This window comes from Rhinolophus sinicus, chromosome 4 (assembly GCF_057876585.1).
Source record: "Rhinolophus sinicus isolate RSI-liver-muscle chromosome 4, RSI-T2T, whole genome shotgun sequence".
Classification (NCBI taxonomy): domain Eukaryota; kingdom Metazoa; phylum Chordata; class Mammalia; order Chiroptera; family Rhinolophidae; genus Rhinolophus; species Rhinolophus sinicus.
Window position 1 is genome coordinate 96,186,616 of NC_142504.1, and position 24,090 is coordinate 96,210,705.

The 24,090-nt window shown below is 40.6% G+C and overlaps 1 protein-coding gene across 2 annotated transcripts in view; it reads right to left on the minus strand.

The window, feature by feature from the left end:
• Nucleotides 1–16,206, minus strand: part of EPG5 (ectopic P-granules 5 autophagy tethering factor) — a 98,750-nt gene extending 82,544 nt beyond the window's left edge. For both annotated transcript variants that reach the window (XM_019739695.3, XM_019739694.3), the window contains exons 1-4: nucleotides 16,051–16,206; nucleotides 3,338–4,282; nucleotides 1,846–2,089; nucleotides 823–959 (exon numbers count right to left, since the gene is read on the minus strand). In XM_019739695.3, the coding sequence (XP_019595254.3) occupies nucleotides 823–959; nucleotides 1,846–2,089; nucleotides 3,338–4,282; nucleotides 16,051–16,113 (1,389 nt within the window). In that variant the 5' untranslated portion in view covers nucleotides 16,114–16,206. The remainder of the gene's footprint in view (nucleotides 1–822; nucleotides 960–1,845; nucleotides 2,090–3,337; nucleotides 4,283–16,050) is intronic.
• Between the last annotated feature and the right edge of the window lie 7,884 nt (nucleotides 16,207–24,090).

Sequence of the window (24,090 nt, forward strand, 5' to 3'; positions counted from 1 at the left end):
TTTCACTATTTAAAAAGAAGAATGTATCTAGAGGTTTAGTGAAATCACTTATCCAATGTTTAAATACGTGTGATCTTTCAAAAGAGTAACCAAACATAAAACATACTGCTGACTGTTGAGTTTCTACCATAGACGTACACAGAGGCCTATGAATCTATGAGTAATATGATAACAGATATCTTCAGTAGTTTCTCTGCACACCCAGTTTTCACATCTGGCCAACTACAAATCACTAACATTCCTGGCCGTACATGAATAAGATAGAATTCAAGTAATCTAGTCTCAGTTTGCAATTGTTTCTCAAGTACAAATAAGTATGCTTAGAATGTCACCTCATATTTAAGAACTCCAGTATGAATCTAAAAAACGGCATACAAGACAGCCGCACTGAGAAACATAACCAACAAATAACCCATCCCTGTAACATACCTCTTTCCTACTTTTCTGATACCTTTCTTTTTCGCCTTAAAATAATTTTTTAAGTACGACTAAGTGCAACATTAAACCTAAGATGACAAAAAGAAATCATGTGGGAAAATTTCAGCTCAGATACTTATATTCTGAATATGCATCTAGTCTTAAATTTAGCATGCTTCCACATTTCCATTTCCTCCTATGTTGAAGCCAGAGATCATTCAACATAAAGTCTATCGGAAAGTCCTTTGTGCTTAATAACGCATTAGGTAAATGTAATTTATTACATGATCCAAGACAATGTCACTAACTCATTAAATGCAATTGTTGAAGAAACACAATAAGAAGAATTCTTAAGTTACCAGGGAAATAAAAGAAAGCCTGCCATGTCTATTTCTGTTCCCTTACCAATTTCTGCAGCCAGAGAAGAATATCGTCCTGGAACTGGGTATCTTCATGAACTCTCCTGGTGAACAGGAACAGCACACTGATGCACTCCTTTAGCTGACACAGATCAGAGGGAATGCTTTCTGCCTGTTTAGAAGCTGTACATTAAAGAGAGAGTTAAATGAATCCCACATAAATGGTGCTTGGGGGTGGGGAGGGAATATTTATTATCTCCACTTTAAAAAAAACTTCAAAATATTTATTTTAGATAAAAGCCCAAGGAGAAAAGTTGCATCAAATTATTTGAATTTCTACTAGATATGTAAACCAAAACAGTATTTAACTTTGTGAAGTATTTCAAAGCAAGGGAAAATTAATTTCATCAGACTTTTTATTTAAAAATCAGCAGATCTCTGGCCCAGCCCCAGCTCTTTGATTAGTTATGAAAACAGTGGGGGGCGGGGGAAAGATATTTTTACTTTAAACAACCCTAGTCTCTCTCCCAGAAATAAAAAGTACTTGATTCAATTATAATAGCATAATATTTTACACATAATACAGTAAGCCTTACTTTCTTAAAACCCAAAATAAAATGAAAAATTCCGAACATGATAGATCCTCTGGTGAAAATTAAGTACAATAAAAGCAGCCTAACTGGACAAGCAAAAATAAAGTACAAGAGACAGAGGATGAAAAACTTTTCTGATGATCAGTTCTACAATCAAAAACCGTCTGGACTCGACTTGGTAACAAGCCCATAACTTAGGACAGTAAGGGACATTAGTGACGAAGAGTGAGCTCTTTTGGCTTCCTAGAGAAGCAGAGAATGACAGCCATGGGGAAGGCAGATCTGGCAGTAGAAACCTCTAGAAAGGTTGTTAAGGCAGGTCTCAATCCTATACTAGGGAGGTCAGGTACAACAGCCAGCACACATGGTACCTTGTAATACCGGGCAGTGTACAATCAATTCAACTAGATGGTACCCCTCAATTCTTTCTGCGTTTCAGATAACAAGAAAGAGTGAGGCTTTCATTACTTACGCACCTTGGCCTTGCCGTTGAATTGCTAAAGATCTCAGAACAGCCGAACTATTGAGCAACGCATAGATGTAAGACTCCACTTGCAACCTTGAGAGCACAGAAGTGTAAGAGTGCAGAGCCAGCGTTTGGTGGAGGTGCTCAGATTTGGCATCAAACAGCTTCTTTAGCTCCCCCAGCACATTTTCACTCATCTCTACTCTTTGGTAGCGATGACAGCCTGAAACTTTCACTTGATCTGCACAGATACCCTAGCAGTGGAAAATATGAAACCAGTTACTCTTTGCGTTTGAAATGATCCGGCAGCAGGTATATGACACACCGGCTTCTGTACCATCTTCAACCACTTATAAATCACGGTGAGGGGACAACAGTACCACGAAGAGAACAATAAAGCAAATATATAATCAGGTGCCAAGGAGTATACTGCCAATCACCAATGCATCACAAGTTCAGAGAAGAAAAACCCTAAGAAGTAGGTGAGGAAAGGTACAAGGAAATAATAGAGCTTGACCCTAAGACTCATGATGGATGATCTTACCTTCTACTTGACAATCAATGCGATATCCCCTCAACTGGAAGGGACCTCAAAATATCTCTGTACCTACCCTCATCATTCTGTGATTCTGCTCAAAAGAAAGAACCCCCCCTTCCAATACTAACACTGCCAGTTGTGTTCTCGATTCTAGCCTCTCTTTTTCAGTATCTCCAAATGTTTCCCTCTCCACAGACTCCTTTCTATCTACAAAGAGAAATACACATCTCCCAATGAAAGAGGATTAGAGCTGGGGAAAATCACGTGTTTCTTCCTGCTACCTCCCCAGCTTTCCTTCAATACCAAGGTTGCCGAGGGTGGCCTTCTCTTCCCTGCCATCCCGCCCAGGCCACTATGAAATGGCTTTCCTGATGGTCACCGAGGTCTCCACAGGGTCACACCTAATTGCCTTCCCTGTTTCCTCATCTCCCCTTGACCTTGCTCCATGGATCATCCTCTCCTTGACACTCTCTACCCACTGGATGGATGTTCCTGCCATTATGCCCAAGGTCACAAACAGAAAGGTCCACGGGCTGAATCTGACCTGAAGACATGACTTCTTGGCCTCTACTGTGTGTATGTGTGGAATTAGTTGCCAGCATTTATAGCTCAAGACCCCGCACAGGAAAACCCAGATTTCTAGCTTCTCTTGTAAACTCCTGAGATGTGGCAATGCTGGACCAACACAACCTCACAACAATAATCAGCTAGGACTCAAGAGCAGCGGCCCCCACTGGACCAGGCACGAGCTTCCCCAGAGACCACCATCCCACTCAGCCTGCTTCACTTCTCCAGTTACCTGCGTGGCCCCTGCAGGCACCAGATTTTGATTCCTACACTGTACTACTCTGAGCTAAGACAGGGTCCGAGTGGGTATAAGGAGCAGACCCCAGACTTGGACAGCATCACGGGAACAGCAGCTCCCCAGGCTCCTGGGAGCTTTACAGAACACTAGTCAAAATACCTGTACAGACAACTGTTCCTCCTTGAAGTGCCACAGTCGACTTTTAGCATTTTGGCAATCAGACGTCAGAGCAAGAAGCTCAGCTTCAGCCAGAAGCAGCTGCTTCCTACACCGTGAGTAGTTCAAAAGCAACTCATAGAATTCATGCCTGTCCTGATGAGCCAGGCTGTCAAATTCCTCTAAGTATGACTCAACATTTTCCAGCCATGAACCAGGCTCAAAGATCTTGAGCTGTTCTTTAGTAAATGGTACTGGCTCCGGCTGAGATGGGAGCTCCGGGTAGAGTCGCTCATTTCGCAGCAAGGGCTTCACTGCCACCAAAGCTGGCACTTCTCCAGCAATTTCCGCTGGCAAGGGGGGATACAGTTTTTTCACTTTAGGTGGCTGAAAAATGTCCGTGGCCTCACAGGAACTCCGCAAGCCAACATTTTGTAGCACCTCTGAAGACAGACCCAAGGCTTGTTTGTCTTCTTTGCTATGCTGAGCTTCTCTGACCTGTAAGTTTTCCACTTCCTGCTGAGTATAAGAAAAACTAGATTGCAATGTGCTTCCAGAAGGTCCGCATTGCGCCGATTTACTTTCCTCCACTTCTGTCAAGTTCTTGAGGGTTTCTCCTTTGGTTCCAACATTGTCTCCAGGGTCAAACTTCAGCTTGACGGCATCGCCCTCAGCACTGGCTCTGACCTCCTCCCCTTCCTTTAGGGTCTCTGTGTCACAGGTCAGGGACCCTTCATTATTTATAGTTAGGGAGGTGAGTGATATATCAAACATTTCACTCTCGTTTTGTCCACTGGCATCATTCTGGAGCTGGGAATCAGTTAACGCCTGCAGATGGTCTCCTCTGAATTCACAAGCTGGAGTAGGGATTTCCAGTTCTCTGGAGGGTTTTAGAAGGGAGACTTCATCAGCCTCTTCGCTCTGAAGATTTTCATATTTCTTCTTTTCCTAAAAACAAGATTTATACTGTGAAATAACTTACAGCAATAACCAAAATTCAATGAGGAATTTAAAAATTGTATATAAAAATCTAACTTTTCTCATTTAACAAAGGGAATCTATATTCACTTCATAAATAACGTGTCATATTTCGTGTTATTCAATTTTAAGAATGTTGAATTTGGAGATTCACTAGTCTAATCCCAACAGAGAAAGACACCATAATAAGCAGCAAATTATGATTCAAGAATGGAAAAGACAAGTCTTCATTAGGTCATTCTCCATTCTGCTAGAGGTTAAGTGCAAACAAAGTCTCCAAGTATCTTAGACGTCAATAGGTTTGTCTTCCTTATCTTGACAAACAAATTTACTTCAAAACTTAGGCAGAGAAAGAACAACTTGAGCAATAAAATAAATAACTATATGGTAGTACCGCATTATAACCCACAGCATAAAATAAATACCCACAAGCCCATACTGACATAAATAACTAAATCAACAAATGAACAAATAAATGAACTTTTAAAATGGGTGAGAAGTGGCAACTCTTCCTTACAGAGGAATTCCAATTAATAAATGTAGAAAGAATGAGGAAAACAGAAATATCACCAGTAGAACACCACAGTAATGACTGCCACATGCAAGATCTACTGATCGATGCTCAAGAGTAAATGTAAATTTAAGCAAAAACAGGATATTTGCATAGTCTCTAGATATTCTAAATATTTGCCTTAGTATCTTCTAAATATCTCTAAATATCTTCTAAATATTCAATAATTACACAGGGTAAGTTTCAGTGGGGAATCCTGGCACACAATACCTTACTTAGCCAAGTGACAAAGGTTACTATCACCAGTAATACATCCCCATACGACATTCTGAGAAGGCCTATTACCACTTCAGTATTATTTGCAATAATGTATAACCTCAATCTAATCATGAGAAAACACCAGGACAAAGCCCAAATTAAGAGACAGTCTACAATAACTTAAGTGTTGTGGTCATGGAAAAAAAAGACTAAGGAGTCCAAATTTATGTCCAAAAAAACAAAGACAAAATAAAAGTTAACTATTAAAAAATAAAATAAAATAATGGTTTTAAAAAAAAAAAAAAAAATATATATATATATATATATATATATATATATATATATATATATATATGGTATTAACACAAACTAGATACATAGGAAAATAAGATGAATAAAAAAGAAAAAACTACAGAAAAATTACTTAAAATTGTTACATTAAAAAAAAACTAAGAAAATGGCTGAAATCACTCAAATGCTTCCTTTTCACTATGAAATTTTAAGGAAAGCAAACGTAACAGTTACACATGTTATTAGTGATTTTGGATTATGCTGCCAGCAAATATTCAGGAAAAAGAAAAAAGAGTTGACAAATAGTCAAAAGGGTAGGGCATTTATATGTACGTAATATTAGGAAGATTAATGATTTTGAAATGGACTCTGTGGCCAGCTTGTTGGTAATGAACGTGGTTACCAAACATTTGCAAGTGGTAGTGATTCAAGAAGCAATGTGCCCCTCCAAAATTACTTTAATCCACCCTGTGACCTGTGGATGTCAAATTCAGAGATTAGCCACATAATTCATACAAACCAGTTTCTCAAACTGCTTAAAATCATGAATAACAGGAAAGCATTATATGAGTGTTTACAAGAAAATGAAAAAGTAGGTCCAATTACACTATAATGATGTTTAGCACACTTGCTATAATAAATAGGTTTCTCGGGCCGGCCCGGTGGCTCAGGCGGTTAGAGCTCCGTGCTCCTAACTCCGAAGGCTGTCGGTTCGATTCCCACATGGGCCAGTGGGCTCTCAACCACAAGGTTGCAGTTCAATTCCTCGAGTCCCGCAAGGGATGGTGGGCTCTGCCCCCTGCAACTAAGATTGAACACGGCACCTTGAGCTGAGCTGCCTCCCGGACGGCTCAGTTGTTGGTTGGAGTGTGGGCTCTCAATCACAAGGTTGCCAGTTCAGTTCCTCGACTCCCGCAAGGGATGGTGGGCAGCGCCCCCTGCAACTAAAATTGAACATGGCACCTTGAGCTGAGCTGCCGCTGAGCTCCCGGATGGCTCAGTTGGTTGGAGCATGTCCTCTCAACCACAAGGTTGCTGGTTCGACTCCCGCAAGGGAATGGTGGCTGTGCCCCCTGCAACTAGCAACGGCAACTGGACCTGGAGCTGAGCTGCGCCCTCCACAACTAAGACTGAAAGAACAACAACTTGAAGCTGAACAGAACCCTCCACAACTAAGATTGAAAGGACAACAAACTTGAAGCTGAACAGAACCCTCCACAACTAAGATTGAAAGGACAACAACTTGACTTGGAGAAAAAGTCCTGAAAGTGCACACGGTTCCCCAATAAAGTCCTGTTCCCCTTCCCCCCCCCCCAAAAAAAACACAACAAAAAAAAAAAAAAAAAAAAAAACACACTTCAAAAAAAAATAAAAAAATAAAAAAATAAATAGGTTTCTCAGATTGGAAGGTTAGAAAGAAAATTCTGAAAGGCCAATGGTTACCACAGTGAGAGAAATGCTGGTATATTGGTCAGGGCTGAGGCCAAATTTTAGTGAGTTGAAAAATAATAAAATGAAATTAAGAAAACAATTTCATTTATAATAGCACAAAAATAAAAATATGAATACTTAGAGATAAATTTAACAAAAGAAGTATAAAACTTGTAACTTTGAAAATTACAAAAAATTACTAAAAGAAATTAAAGACTTAATAAACAGAAAGACATACCATGTTCATGGATCAGATCACAATATTGTTAAGATGGCAATACTCCTCACATTGATCTACAAATTCAACACAATCCTTACCAAAATCCTAGCTGACTTTTTTGCAGAAATTGGTGTGTTGATAACAAAAACACAAGGACCCAGAATAGACAAAATAATCTTGAAAAAGAAGAACAAAGTTGGAGAACTCAGTTTCAAATTCAATTTCAAAACTTACTACAACAGTACTACTGCAGTAATGAATACAGTGTGGTTCTAGTATATGAATAGACAAATAGATCAATGGAACAGATTTGAGAATCCAGAAATAAACCCTTCTTTTTAAGGTGAACTGATTTTTAACAAGAGTGCCAAGATAATTCAAACAGAGAAAGAATAGTCTTCAAAAAATGGTGCTAAACAACTGGATATCCAAAGAATGAACCTCTACTTGATGTCATATACAAAAATTAATTTAAGAAAGGTCATACATCTAATGTAATAGATAAAATGTTAAAACTCTTAAAACAAAGAAGTCTTGATAAAGATGAACTGGGACTTTAAGGAAACTGATCAAGCTGGGAGGTCTGTGGGTGGAGCTGGGATCTTTGAGCTCTATGGTCCTAACCTTCTTTTTATAAAACTCTATGCAGCCAGTTGGCTCAGTTGGTTAGAGCACAGAGCTCACAACACCAAGGTTGCCGGTTCTATCCCCACATGGGCCAGTGAGCTGCACCCTCCACAACTAGATTGAAAACAACTTGACTTGGAGCTGATGGGTCCTGGAAAAACACACTGTTGCCCAATATTCCCCAATAAAAATTAAAGTATATAACTTAAAAAACAAAAACTATGGTTCTAACTTCCTGTCTCCCTGCCTATACATATATCATCCATCTTGGCATATGGTCAAAATGTGTACTGGCTTGTCAAGTCTGCAGATTCTCATGCTGCTGCAGTACTTTTTCCATTTCCCGAATAAATCCTTTTGGTGATGGACTACCTAGTCAGTGTTATTGTTCAGTCAACAGTCTTCATGATCTTGGGTTAGGCAAAGCCTTCCTAAGACACGACACAAAAAGCACAAAAAGCACACGTGACAAATATACAGACAGATAGATAAAATAAACTTTATAACCAAGACTTCATAACTAACCTAGTTGCAGTTTCAGGCTCTCCCAGGAGAATTTTAAACCAATCTGTCTGGAATTTCCTCAACAATAGTGAGATAATCTGCCTGATAAGACCCCAGCCTTCCCCGAAGGAAGGTGTTCTTGCCTCAAATAATCCACACTTAATTTCATAGTCCCACCCTCTTTCTGCCTATAAAACTTTCCATTCTGTACAATGGGTCAGAAGACCCTTCTAGTTGCTAGATGAAACACTGCTCGATTCATTAATTGCTTAATAAAGCCTATTAGATCTTCAAATTTACTGAGTTAAGCTTTGTTTTTTAACAGAACTCTTCTAACTCAATAATAGAGATAAATAAGTCAACCTAAAAACAGGCAAAGGAACTGAATAGACATTTCTCAAAGAAGATATATAGGGCCCGCCTGGTGGCTCAGGCGGTTGGAGCGCTGTGCTCCTAACACTGGGTCGCCAGTTCGATTCCCACATGGGCCTCACAGTGAGCTGCACCCTCTACGGCTAAGATTGTGAACAACAGCTCTCCCAGGAGCTGGGCTGCCATGAGCGGCCAGCATGAGCGGCCGGCAGACGAGCAGCGACCAACTGCCTCAATCAGGTGGAGCGCAAGGCACATAACACCAACATGGGCCAGGGAGCTGTGTCCTACATAACTAGACTGAGAAGCAATGGCTTGAACCGGAGTGGAGTGGGGGAAGGTGGATGAAAGGGGGGGAAAATGACACATAACAAGATGCTCAACATCATTAGCCATTAGAGAAGTGGTGGCAAGGATGTAGAGAAATTAGAACCCTCATACACTGCTCCTGGGAATGTAACATGATGCAGCCACTATGGAAAACAGCTTGACCAATACTAAAAACCACTGAATTATACACTTTAAATAGATGAATAGTAATAGTGTGTGGATTATATCTCAATAAAGCTGTTAAAAACAAAAATGAGAGATTTAAAAAACTTGGTGAGCTGAGAAATAAAGAACAGTAAGGAAGTAGAGACTAGAATGTGGAATAGGAGAAAATTTAGTTCTCTTTTCTGAAACTCTAAGAGACTCCTGGGGGCGCTAAATGCTCACTAGAAGACAGCTGGAAACAGGCACGTGATGGGCCACGTGATCAAGGGCACAGCAAACAACCACATCTCTGCCACCCCACGGGCCACTCCCTGCCACTCCCTGCTTCCTCTCCAGCCCGTCCCTCAGGCAGTTTTTAAACTCTCTTTGTCCCATCTCAACCCACTGCTATCACACCTCACCACTTCCTCTCTCCCCACTGCAGGATTGTCCTTGCAATTTCAAATTCCCCAGCCTCTGCTAAACAAAATGAAGTCTCCAGCTGCTACTCCCAACCTGCAGACCCACTTTCAGTACATCTACCTTCCTAGGAATAGTAATAACCATAATAGCAAGATAATGTGGTTAATCAATTAAAGAATTTTTTAAACCTTCCAGCCCCACCAGGGAAGAATATGTAAGCCTCTGGGCTTTTATTTCCCCTGGGGAAAGTACTCCATGCTTTCCCATGGTTTCAAAAGTAGAACGAAAGAAAACTGTCTACCAGTGCAGTTAGGGAAGTTAGGGAAGTTAGGAAGAGGAATTAACCTGGAGTTGCCCCAGGGAAGAAGGTGGGGGAAAAGGAAAGAGAAGCTGGTGGTTTGATTCCTAGAATGGACTAGCCAGATCAGGGAAAGCCAGAGGGAGGGGAGCTGGACAACTGTTTGAGCAGGTGACAAAGGCCTCACCCTGCCCACTCACAGATCCCTAGATGGGGACAGGACTTCTGGACTTCTGGGATTCCTATAAGGAGGGAAAGGGGGCTTGCTGTGACCTTCAGCAAGGTCATGGTCTCACGAGCAGTGGGCACCTCCCAATGGCTCACTTCACTTTTCCGAAGCACAGAACAGGGGAGCAGGTCCTGAATGTTTCCAAGCCTCCAGCCTCTGCCCCACCACCTGTTCATGCCGTCCATTATAAGATTGGTCGCCCTAAAACACTGCTCTGAACACCATAAAAACAGTCTCAGCAGTCTCGGTTCTCCACTTAATGAAAGCCTGACTCTTAACTTGGGCATTCTGTGCCTTTGTTAACTCAGTTATGACCCAGCCTCAAGACAAAATCTTCAACCACCACACCAACTCTTCCGCATATGCTTTACGCTGAACTCCAGCAATATGGACTTGTCATCCGGCTTTGGTCACATGCTACCACGTATGATTACTTATCTTTATGTTCTGTCCCCCCTAAACAGACCATATTTTGCGGCCCTATTTGGATCTAATCTGCCTCTGATTTCTGACACTGTGTTCAATAAGTACTTCTTGAGACAACAGTGATGACTTATAATTCACAAGAATTGAGTACCAACTGCATGCTAAGGTTTGTCCTAGGTACTGGAACCCTAAAATGAAGAGATTATTGAATTTTCCAAGAAATATTTATACTTACCATATGTTCCAGCACATTTAGAAGTTTCTTTGTATATGCCTCTCAGAAACCAGAAGGAATATGCAATGAATTCAGAGGAAACTGAACTTTTATGCCAAAATCTAAATCTATTCTTAAAATACAAAATCACATTTAAAAAGAAAAAAGCCAGCTTCCAATTACTTTACCTACTTGAGTTAGAGATAAAGATATAGAACATATTGTATACATAATAATCATTACAGATCACAAAATAAAATTGAAACAGAACTCCATGCATATCAAATCCCATGCAAAAATTAGTACTTACAAACTATTTTAGGCAAAAGACATGTTTCTTACAACTAAAAATGGCCAAGAAATTAAGAAGAATCTATATGTCTTTATTTTTTATCCCCACATAACTTACAAACAGGTAGAGAACCAATTTTTAAATAATTCAATCAGAGAAAAAAAAACAAAGTAATTATATAGAAATAAGAGTTAATACACATAGAAAAACATACTTAACTATTCATTACAGTAAATATGCCCTGAGGTGTTGGGACATGCGTGGGGAAAAAACCTGAAGCATACACAACAAACTGCTACCAACAGCTCCAGAAGATGGAGTTCAGAGGATTTCATTTCTGGGTTGTACATTTCTGTGCGTGTATACGCTCAATACAGACTTACTTTTTTAAAGCAACAAGCACTTTTGTAATCAGAAAAAAATAAGAATTTTTTTTTTTTTTTAAGTTCTGGAAAACAAATGGGAACTTTCCATTCATCACTCACAGTTCTTTCTCTTGAAACTGTATTGTGAAAAAATTACAACTCTTCTTACTTAAAAATAATGGTGAGCTGCTTCTTCATGAATGATGAAGGTCGTTTTACACATTCTGTAGAATACTTTCATGGGATTATTTTAATTAACAGTTTCTAGAAATGTAGACATCCTCCTCTTCCAGGTACAGGGAGAGAAACACCCTTACAAAGTGGATGCCCCTTACAAATGGAAATGTCCTTTTACAAAGGGTAACTTCTACTTTGTTTTCAGAGCTTCTCCAATGCCTGCTGTTTCTTAAAATTAACCATAAAACTAAAAATAATCAGTATCTCAAAGAGGTATGTTTTGGGACGGCAAAGTCGGTTCCCCTTAAATATCTAAGACTTTTTTTCAAAATTAGCGTATCCAAAACTGAAACTGCCCCCCAAAGCCTGTCCCACCTACCAGTTTCTCTACCTCAGAGTCACCTGGACCGTTTTCTCTCACAGTCCACATCCAAATCATCAGCAATTCCTGGTTCTGTCTTACTCCCCAGACTTCTAACACTTCTTACCACCTTTGCTCCTACAACTCTGGTCCAAGCCACTGTGGACCAAAAAAAGGGGGCGGGGGGTGTTCTAAGGAAAGTAATCTCACAGAATGGTCTGATCGCTAACTTCCTAACTGGGCAGATTAAGGTAGGTGGTCATGCCCTAGGCATGTAACTTTTTAATGAAAGGTTTCTCTTTGCCTTAAACCAGCCCTGTCCACTGTTTCAGTGCACGTAGATTAACACACCTTTGAAATAAACCCTAACCACTCTCTGTGCGTGTACTCTTCCTTACCATCCCCTACTTAAGTTCAAATGCATAAAAGAAGCTGCAACACTGTTATTCTCCGGAGCATGTCATCAGTTTGGCTCAAGTAAACTCCTATAAAAATTCTCTACAGGTCTGGACGTTTCTTACGTCGACACCGCCATCACCTCTTGCGTGGGTCACTGCAACAGTCTCCTAGATGGTCTCTCTGCTTCTACTCTTGCCCCTTTAGTCTATTCTCAGCAAAGCTCACACAGCGATCCTTTAAAGCATAACTCAGATCACGTCACTCTTCTGCTCAAAACTCTGAGTTGATTCCACATTTCACTCAGACTAAAAGTCCTTACAATGGTCCACAAGGCCGCTGACCTGGGCCAGCGTTCCCTGACTTTATCCCAACCACTCCCCTCCCTCGCTCCACCCTAGTCACACTGCCTCCTAGCAGTTCCTAGGACGGGCATGCGACTGCCTTAGGGCATTTGCCCCAGGTGTTCCCTCAGCCTGGAACACGTCTCCCCAATAGCCACAGGTCCAACATCTCTTCCATGTCTTTACATAAACGGCACCTTCCCTGACTACCTGGACCACCTATTTAAAATTGCAACCCCTCCTAATTATCTCACCAGTACTCCCCACTCCTTACCCTGTTTTCTTTTTTCCATAACACTTACCATCTTCTAACATGATACATTTTATTTATTTTTATGGGTTTTTTTGTTTTCTCCCTCTAGAATGTAAGCTCTATGAAGGACAGGTTCTTTATTCCTCTGCTATTTCCCAAGTGCCTGAAACAGTTTCTGGGACATAGCAGGTGATCAAGGAGTGTTTCTTCAAAAATGAATGCATCTTAGAAGGCACAAAAGGAGCTAAGTAATAATATACACATCCCCCAATTTCATTCCTATAACCACTCAGGGTAGGGAGGGACTAAGAGGTAGAAATCACCTAGGCAACGGAGCAGCCGGGGATGGGGATTTAAGGATCCTTCTGTTATCAGCTTTCTGGGCCATATCTCAGCCTACCTTTAGCAATTGCCACATGCTCTCACTATTGAGTTGCTGGCATGCAGAACTAATATTAACCATAAAAATACTTTCCATGACTATAAAACACACCTTCGACAGAGTAAATCCAATCTGAAAATCGACTGTTCTTAACCCATAATCTACCAAGATCCATAAAGTCAGGCTCCTCTGAGTTGGGAAATATTTTAACAAAAGAGGACATTAAACAAATGAACATGTTATTAGGATTACCTCTTAGGTATCAGGTGACAACCACAACCTAACAATGTGAGGTCGTCTACCAGATGATTAACACTGAAGAATGTAGGTCAGCTGCTGGGTAAAATCCACAAGCTGCTCAAACCATCCAAAGGCCACTGCATGTGACACTACTCACTTCCTGAACTGAGCCTTGGAACTACTTCGTGGCTTTGTAAATAGTTGCCAAATTATACCACAGATGATAAAGGTCTCATTAATGTAAGGCTTTGCAATCAATGCCAAACCATAGCCAGCACTAAGAAATAAACTTATTTACTCTAAAAGAATGAATGTTCTAAGTTGAAAAGGACGAGGGCCTTGCAGGTATTGTGGACTTCTTCCATTTGTTTTCTCATACGACTCAGAGGAAATTTACCAGAGTAAATTCTTCTGAGGGACAAAGCCTGGAAATATTCTTCAATACTGATCTTTACTCCTTCGTTCAACAATTACTATCAAGTGCCTCCAAGGACTGTGAAAGGTACTGGAAACAAGACAGGTCCCTCTACTGAGTTCAGTTTAAGGGAGAAGCTGACAAAGTCACTCCAAGTGAGATGAGTGACACAGAAGTGCAGAGTGCCACCGCCTGGGGGGGACAGGGGATGGGGGTTGACCTGAGGTTGAGGAGAAAGAAGCCAGATCACTGAGGGCCCTGAGTCCATGCTAAGGACTTTATAGACTCTAGCCTCTGGGCTATGGGAAACTTGTAAGGTTTTAAGGAGAGTAGTAAGTTTTTTGTTTTTAAAACTATCAATTCAGATTTAAGTTTATCGAATGGGCAGCAAGAATGAATCTGGAGAGACCAATTTAGCAAGAAATCTTCCTTGAAGGATGGTGGTGGTAGTTAGGAAGGAGAGAAATGGGTAGTTAGGATGGAGAGAAATAATCAAGAGAATATTTAGTAAATATTATTGGCAAGAGTTAGTGGCTGATTAGATTTAGAGGGTGAGAAAAAGTGTATGTTAAGGATTTCTGGTTTGACCAAAGACTTCTAAAATAAAGGCCTCTTCGTAAATTTTAATAGCTAAAAAATAAATGAACGTATGCTTATGTAGGAAAGTTGCCTGAAATGTCAATAAAATGAGCAATTGGTTTTTCACGATGATTCAAAAGTTTAAGGGTTTAACTTTATTTTAGAAATTCTGTTCTAAACAAAATAACTTGACTGAGAATCCTCTTGATTTTAAGTATTTATAACATTCTATCTATAGATAGATACATATATATGAAACAATTATTAAGCAACTAAATTGAGAATTCAAATTTTGAGCTTTAACGAATTCTCTCACTAACTGCATGACTTTAGGCTAATCGTGTAACTTAAGGCTTTAGTTTCATCATGTATTTGAAAAAAACTCGAGATTAAGAATTAAGCTTCTGCTTTCTACAGACTGATGCTTACATGTTGGGCATTATTGCATTCCAGGTTCAGGGGCCTTAGGCATGGCTGACCAGTGGCTTTTTCCTTCCTCCTCTGTCTTGATAGTTCTTCACCAGGCCAAAACAATGCAAAAGTATTTCTCTTACAAATGTTTCTGAAATTAGGTAGCAAAAGGACTTTCTCCCCAAAGAGTAACACCTCAAAGACACAGATACACATAACTCCACTAGAGCTTTTGTAAAAGGCATAGTGAAAAGGATTCACCTAAGTCACTTACAGCTTATTATACATATACGACCTTTGAACACTGGTCCCCTGTTAAAGCCTTGTTCCCATGAGAAAATCAGATTTGGGTGTCATTTTTAAGTTACACCTGCTCTGGAACATTACCCACTTGTAGGAATGGAAATTTCCTGTACTTGTAATGCCATCCTCACAATTTCCTTAATGTAAGTTCAGTTTCAGGTAAGCCAAAATTATCTAGGTCCAGACATCCAAGGGTAGCATTTAATCTGTTCACCGTAAAATAAATGTCATTACAGAAAATATACAAAATAAAAACACAGACTGCACCTGAAAAAACAAAAATCAACCTAAAAACACACCAACATCACATGTCAGTCTAATCCAGGAAACCCAGAAAAGTCAAGTCTGTCCCGATTGTGAGTCGCCCTGGTTTAACTTCTGGATATTCCTGCCCTGATGGTGAACAACCAGGATAATAAGAAATAAGTAGCCACCACCAGTATCACCTTGAATTTTAAAAGTGAAGCGATACATCACCTACAGTCTACTTTCTGCCTGTCGCTATCCATAAGGCTCTGCCAAAGGATACATTCTCCGCGTGAAGGAGAGGTTCCTACCCTCTTCATGCACGAAAGGGAATAAAAATGTTCCCAGATTATAAAGGGGGAAAGAGACAGAGTCAAAGATGAGGCTGGAAAAAGTTGCTTCACGGCAGGAATCCAGACCCAGGAGAGGAAAGTCAAGATGGGAAGAGCCCAGCGAGGTCAAAGATGGAAAATAAAAACAAGGGATCCTGACAAAGTCTGGGGAATGTGGAGGAGAAATAGAGAACAGGGCTGGAGTCTATGGGTGGTGGGAACAAACACGGGGGGTAGGGGCAGAGGACGCGGAGGGCTCGGGGGATGGTAGAGTTGGCTGCAGAGGCCCAAGAGAGAAAAAGGGAGACAGCGCACCCTCCAGGGTCTCGGGGAGAAGGGTGTCGGAGGGGGGCGGCATCCTCACCTTGGTTTTAGTCCGGCTGGCCTTGGCCTTGGCCCGGCGAGTGGGTCTCACCGCCTCAGCCATAGACCCTACGGCGTCACCGTCGCCGTTTGTTTTTGTCAAAACCTTGCACTCCCCACCTGTCCAGTTCTTCCCTCCGGGCTGTCACATGACCGAACCTCCACCACTCCCGGAGAGGAGGCGGCAGCTTGGAGCTTCTACGGGCTGCAGCGTAGGACAAACCACTCCGCGAAGCCTTTTCACTGGAAGGTGGTGGCCCCGCCCCTTCCGTTCAGGCCCCGCCCCCTGGCCGGGGCGCGCTGGGCTTCCCCGACTCCGCCCCGGAGGCCAATTCCACCTGGCTGTAAGTGCCTGGGCAGCGGCACTCCCGGCTGACAGGTCGCGTCAAGCTCCCCTGCTCTGCTGAGCCGCATGCGCTGTCACACCTCACCCACGTTGGCTTAAAGGAGTCCGAGGAGAGGTGTTCGTCAATCAGTCTTGTTTTAACTTTTAGATAACCAGATCCCGTTAGCCTGATTCTCTGCGCTCAAGGAAAGAACCTTGATGTTCATCGAGATGTCACATCAGTTTGCTTTTCTGTAAAGAGGGATAATGATGCTGCCTCTTTTCGGATGTAATGAAGATTAAATAGGCTAATCGTGAAAGGTGCCTGGTAGCCGCAGGCATGTCAGTAAGTGGTAGTTACTGTCATTACTGTACAAATGTCCAGGCAGGAAAGAGACATCTGCCCCAAAGAAGAGAGAGGGGAAAAGCAGTAAGACAAAATCCGTAGAAAATACTCTTAGTATAGATTTTACACACCTTCATTGAAAAATTCCAGATGTGAAAAACTTGGCACCATTTCCGTTCCTCAGCTCTACAATTTCTTTACTTCCAGAGCCCTTAGTACCTCTTAAAATAGTACTAATTTGTTTTTGTGTTTGCGTCTGTCCATCTGGCTAGAATATAAAATCCTCAAGGGCAAGGATCTTTGTTTTGTTCCTTGAGGCATCCCAAGGGCCTCTAGGACACTGGCCAACACATAGTAGATGCTCAATAAATACTTGATGAATCGAATGAATGAATGTGAGTTGTTTTGTCTGATGGTGGGGTGAGATATTGATGGAGTATATGGGAGGAAAAATAGATTATGCACCCTCTGGTAGCAAACCCTAGAATGAAAAATCGAGGAATGTGCCATGAGAAATGAAAAGCACTTCAGAGATGCAGCCTGCATAGTGTCTTGGTGAAGAGCTCATTAAACATATAAAATAGTTTCATGTATTTTGCTAGTATTTCCTCTGGTCTGGAAAACTCTCTGACCTCTACCAATTCAAATCCCTTTGGCCTTCAAAGTTATTTAAGTGCTAGTCACTGCTTACAAAACAGAACTGGCCCTACCTTCACTTCCCGTGCTTTACAGCTTAGTTGGGAAGCAGACACAATGCATAGATAAATTGCAATAAATATATCACATGCTATAGGGAAAAGGAGGCATACTTTATAAACTGAATTTGTTAGACCTTAGTAGAATAGTGTAAGTACTTAGGTTTATTGATCAGTCAGTTCAGGCAATAGAAGAAATCAAAATACATTCAATACTGAAGTTTTAAATGCTTGAAGAGGGCCTGCCTGGTGGCTCAGGTGGTTGGAGTGCTGTGCTCCTAACACCAAGGTTGCAGGTTCGAATTCCCACATGGGCTGGTGACCTGCGCCCTCTACAGCTAAGATTGTAAACAAGGGCTCTCTCTGGAGCTGGACTGCTGACTGTGACCAATATTAAAAATTATTTTTAAAAAAATGCTTGAAGAAATTTAAGTCATAAATGGGACTGGTTGTTTATCAAAGTTTGGTTTATTGATTTTAAGTTGACCAAATGTTACAGTTCCCCCTTGAAAGTGGTTATTCAAATGTATAAAATTTATAAATAGAATGTTGAAATTTATGAAAATAACTTGAAGACTTAAATTTTAAAATGTGTATAACTTGAATAAATTGAAGCTTTTTTAAAATAATTAATTTAAAAGATTAACTTTAAAAAGCAATGACAAATGTCTTTATATAAATGTTTTCTGCAGTAACTCTAAAAAAAATTCACATTGACAGCAAGCAGGGTTGATTACTGACCTAATTAGCAGTGAGTAGTTTGCTAGTACTTATCCCTGGGTAGTAATAATCACCATTTCCTGAGCTCTGACTATCAGCCAGAAACTGTTCTGAGTACTTTTCACTATTAACTCATTTGATTCTCATAACAACCCTACATAGTCAATAATTATATTGTTCTCATTTTTCAGGTTCGGACTAAGACTCAGAGAGGTTGAATTATTTGCCTAAGGTCACACAGCTAGTAGTGGAGCTAGGATTTGATCCAACGTAGTTGTATAGTATAAATGGACTTTTAAGGTAGGAAGCCAGGCCTAGTCTCTCCATGTTTACAATACTCTAAACTTATACACTGGGGCCAAGATGAATATATCAGAAATATTTTATTTAGAAGATACTTGATTATTCACGATAGTCACAATATTGACTATTGGATATTAGGTTCATTTTTTTCCTTCAAAAATTCTATAATTCTATTTAAATTATAATATTTTTAAATGTTTCTGCAAACATAGAAGTACATATGATAAAAAGTTAACACTCCTCTCCCTAGAGTTAACAATTATTAACTGTGCAATGTGATCCTTTCAGATTTTTTTCTACCCATATACAAATATCACACTCTGAAATACTCAGTGTCTATGTATTGTATTACCTGTGGTCTTTTAATTCATAAATCTATTTCCTTGTAAGGATACATAGCTCTACTTCATTTTGAACTTAATTAATTAAATATTCCCTAACTTTATTTAAACAGACTTCTAATAGCCATTAAGTCATTTCCAGTTTTTCCATTAATAAAAACAATGCTTACAAGTAACTATACTTCTATATTTTTGTGCAGGTGTACTTCTATGAGATAGATGTCTAGATGTGAAATTGCTAATCAGAGAGACATTATCATTTTCAATTTTAGTGAATAGTTACCAAATTTTCCTCCAATGGGTTATATTGATTTTCACTGCAGCTTTAAGAATTTAAAATAATTTTTAATTTCAGAAAAATCTCAATCAATTAAAAACAAGAACAAGGCTTTCATGATAGGAGTGTAATTCACATATTACATTATGACATTCCAAAATGTAATATGATCATAAGTCAGCCAGCATCTGAAACAATGCTTGTCATAACCGGTTCAATGAAAGCTGCTGAATTCAAGAAGGAGCTCAGGGTGGACCTTTCTTAAACTTGCTCACAAAAATAGATTCCAGAGTCTCTGTTGCCATCTGGTGGCAACTCCCCTTTGGTGAAACCTCTGACAGGATTTCCAAGGTCTTCCTTCTACATTTCATTACTTCCTGTACATGATTCTGTACGAGGCATTAATTATTTCATCATTCATAATTACCAAATGTATTTTTAAATTATAAAAAAATCATGTTACTTCTCAATTATTTCAGTTTCTTGAGACAATTAGCTGGCTGTGCAAGTAATTATTTACCAAAAATATCCAGCCTATATTTTTAAAAGACTCATGTATAGACGGGGTCTCTTCTATTAATAGACTTTTGGTTCCACAGGAAGCAAACATATAAAACTTGTCTTTTTTCTATTATTTCTCCTCTCATAATCTTCCCCACTAAAAGAAAAAAAGATTAAATGAGTCATAGAAACAGTTATTGGCACCCCCAGAGCATCAGACACTGCAGGTGTCCCACTCATATCCCGTGGGTACTTATGTCTGAGTATGCAGACCCAAATCCTAATGACTAGCACCTCTTAGCCTCAAGCTCTCTTTAGCCACATGTATGACAGGCTGAAAGTGCCAGGGAAAGAATTCACTGTCCTGAACTAAACAGCAACCAGTGACAGATGGAAGTTGGCATATAAATACATTTATGGGTTGAATTGTACCCCCCAAAACTTATATGTTGAACTCCTACCCCCCAGTACTTCAGAATGGGACGTTATTTGGAAATAGGGTCTTTACTGAGGCAATTAAGTCAAAATAAGGTCATAAGGGTGAGCTCTCATCTAGTATGACTGGTGTCCTTATAAAAGGGAAATCCTGCTTTTACACAGAAACACACCCAGAGGAAGACAGTCATCCACAAGGCAAGGAGAGAAGTCTAGAACAGATCCTTGGAAGGAACCAACACTGCCAACCCCTGGAGTTGGACTTCTAGACTCCACAACTGTGAGACAATAAGTTTCTATTACTTAAGCCACCCAGTGTGTGGTACCTGGTGGCTTAATTAATTAGCTTTAGCGAAGTAATACAAATACCCAGCTCCCTCACCTGCTGGGTGGAAGACTCTGAGATATGCGTTCTGTGCTATTTCCCAGAGTCCCTAGTGGGATTTATCTTCTTTCCCGAAGTGGCAATTTGCTTAATAACACACCCTTTATTCACTTCCTTCTCTTCCCGTGTTCATTTCCCATTTTACTACTGGTGTCCACCAGATTCGTCTCCTAAATAAACTACTTCATCTCAAATCCTTATCTCCGGGCCTCCTTCTGGGGTAACGCAAACTAAGACAGTATCAGAAATGCTACTCAGATATCAGGATGGGGTTCTGGAATTAGATGCCTTCCCAGACACATGGTAACAAGTGTCTCACTGCTTATGGAAGTGGAATGGTGAGGAACTCTGAGGTAAAGCATACAATTATTGGAGGCCTCATCTATGGTGAATTAGGGTAAGATTCAGGGGGGAGGGCTTATGCAGCATCACTAGCATTTGAAAGAAATGGAGTCAATGATGGTTGCTATTGACACACCGAAGAAAACTACAAACTCAGGTCACTAGGGACTAACAAAGCCAGAAAGCTTCTATGGCAGCATTTAAAGAGATAAGCTTTGTGATATTATATAGGAAACATGAATATGAAATAATGTTGCTGCTAAACTATTTTAGCTTTCTGCAGACCCACTGAGTCAGGCCAGCACATCAGCAATCCATCAAACGAGACAATGAAAATGGTACATTCTGGATCAGGTGGGGCAAATCCAGAAAACCAAATGCATTACGCACAAAAGCAATGCAAACACCTCCATCACCTTCCTTTGTTACACTTATGCCTCTCCTTCAGCTCATGTCTGTGGCCTCATAGGAGGTTTCCTTCAACCCAACTGATGGAGAAAAGCAAACAAACTCAGGCTTGGTTCAAGAGGAGGTCAGCTCTATATGTTAATTGTAGTTGGTCTGCGGACAGTTGGCACACTACAGCCCCACTTAGGAGTGACTGCGAAAAAACGTGGAGAAGAAAAATATCCCACCCCAGTGGGTAGTGCACCAATTAACACAGCTGGTCATCCACCTGGGGAGAAGGGCGGAGTAGCCCAAGGTAAGTATACGCATAGATTCCTGGGCACGTGACTTGATTGGTTGATAAGGGAACAATATTAGAAGACTGAAGAGCGACAAGGGCAAAGAAAGGAGCAACTAGCCTGGCGGGAGTAGGCGATTACCATGAGGAACAGCATATGAACAGGCAACAAATATTCAAATCTTAACATCTCATATCAGTGCCCACAAGACAGTGGGCAAACTCAGAAGGTGCGGAACAACCAGGTGGTTAGGATGACTCATCCAATGGAGTCCAGCCAGCCTCTGTCCTTGGCCATCCCAGTGCGTGATCCTCAGCAGGCTCGTGAACAGAGTAGCCGTGGTGGCAGGGATGAAAGAAACTCTGCAGGGGCCCCCACTCAACCAGACCGATCTCGTGGCGACCGCTAGATGTCTGACCAATTCGCCCCAGAGGTTGAAGCTGAGCCCTAAATACATATGTTACTATCCCTCAAGGAGACCCACAAGCTACTTGGTGGCAAATTGATTCCATCAAACTCCTTCCACTCTGGAAGGGGCAGAGATTCATCTCTACTGAGACTGACTCCAAGAATAGATTTTCCTTTTCTGCCGGAAGTGCCTTGGCTAGCAACACTATCCAAAGGCTAATAGAATGATGTGTCATTATGAAATTTCATATAACATTACCTTAGACCAGTGTTTATCGAATTGCTTTTCATTACCACTCCCCTAAGGAGCCATTTATTTACCTATTTACCTATTTATTTATTTATTTATTTATTTATTTATTTATTTATTTTTCAGTTTCAGTTGACATTCAATATGCTTTTATATTAGTTTCAGGTGTACAGGCGTACAACATAGTGGTTAGACATTTATGTTTTACGAAGCAATTCCCTCCATTAATCTAGTACCCACTTGGCACCACATACATAGTTATTACAATATTATTAACTATATTCCCTATGCCGTACTTTACATCCTCGTGACTATTTTGTAACTACCAATCTGTTCTTCTTAATCCCTTCACCTTTTTCACCCCACCCCCCGAACCCCCTTCCCATCTGGCAACCCTGTTTGTTCTCTGTATCTAGGAGTCTGTTTTGTTTGTTCATTTATTTTGTTCTTTAGATTCCACATATAAGTGAAATCATATGGTATTTGTCTTCCTCTGACTTATTTCACTTAGCATAATATCCTCTAGCTCCCCCCATGTTGTCACAAATAGTAAGATTTCATTCTTTTTTATGGCTGAGTAATATTCCGTTGTATATATGTACTTAGATTGATGGGACCGTAGATTGCTACCATATCTTGGCTGTTGTAAATAATGCTGCAGTGAACATATGGATGCACATATCTTTCAAATTCATGTTTTGGATTTCTTTGGATAAAAAACCCAGAAGTGGAATTGCTGGGTCATAAGGTAATTCTATTTTTAATTTTTTGAGGAACCTCCATACTGTTTTCCACAGTGGCTACACCAATTTGCAATCCCAGCAACAGTGCACAAGGGTTTCCTTTTCTCCACATCCTCACCAAGATTTGTTGTTTGATTTACTGATGTAGTCACTTTGACAAGTGTGAGGTGGTATCTCATTGTAGTTTTAATTTGCATTTCTCTAATGATTAGTGACATTAAGCATCTTTTCATGTCTATTGTCTATGTGTATATCCTCTTTGGAAAAATGTCTATTCAGGTCCTCTGGCCATTTTTTAATTGGATTGTTTGGGGTTTTTGGCGTTGAGTTATATGAGTTCCTTATAAATTTTGGATATTAAGCCCCATGGAGCCTTTTTAGACATTTTTTTCCTAATTGCCACTCCCACGAAATTCTAATACCATTGTATCTGTTTATGCACTGTATATCTGTGCTTTATATGTAAAAAGAGTAAGATTTGTTTTGCTAACCAAAAACCAGTTTTCACTCCTTTGAGAACAATAGTGTCCTTACACCAAGAGCTTCACTTTACAGTGAAGGTGGTACAACAATGTGCAAAGGTCCATGGGCTCCACTTTGTCTACTAGAAACCACTGCAACTAGAAGCTGCAGCCCTGATAGAATATTGCAGTGGCCTCTTAAAGGTACAGCAACTTGAGAATATCTTGCACAATTGGAGAACTGGTCTTAAAGACGAAGTATATGGTGCTAATATGGCCACAATGTGTTCTGGCTCCACTAGGTAAGAAAACACAAATCTGAAAGCCAAGGGACATAGTAAGAGTGGCCTCTGTCACCAGAGCTCACATTGACCCACTTGGGGAACTTGTGTTCCCATCCCTTCAACGTTAGGCTCTGCTGGACTAGAGCACCTGATTCCAGGTAGTTGGCAAGGGATACATCTACCAGGGGACATAGAAAGGGTTGCATTAAAACTATGGCTGATGCCTGGTCATTTGGGGGTCCACATACCAGTAGACCAGCAAGCAAAAGTAACTATCCCAGCAGGCGTAGGTGATTAGCGTGAGGAAAGGGGACAGCAAGGGCTACTTGGGACTGAGTTTCGCTGGGCTGCCTCTTGGTGTGGCCATGCCTGGTGATAAACATAAATTGACAATTTCAGCAAACAGGGTCTGACATGGGCTTGATAACCAGGGGTTAAGACCCCTTAGGGAGGAGGGTCTGGGTTACTCTACCGGTCAAGCAACGTAGACAAGCAGAAGACTAGCCAACGGTGAAGGGAATCTAGAATGTGGGAGTATT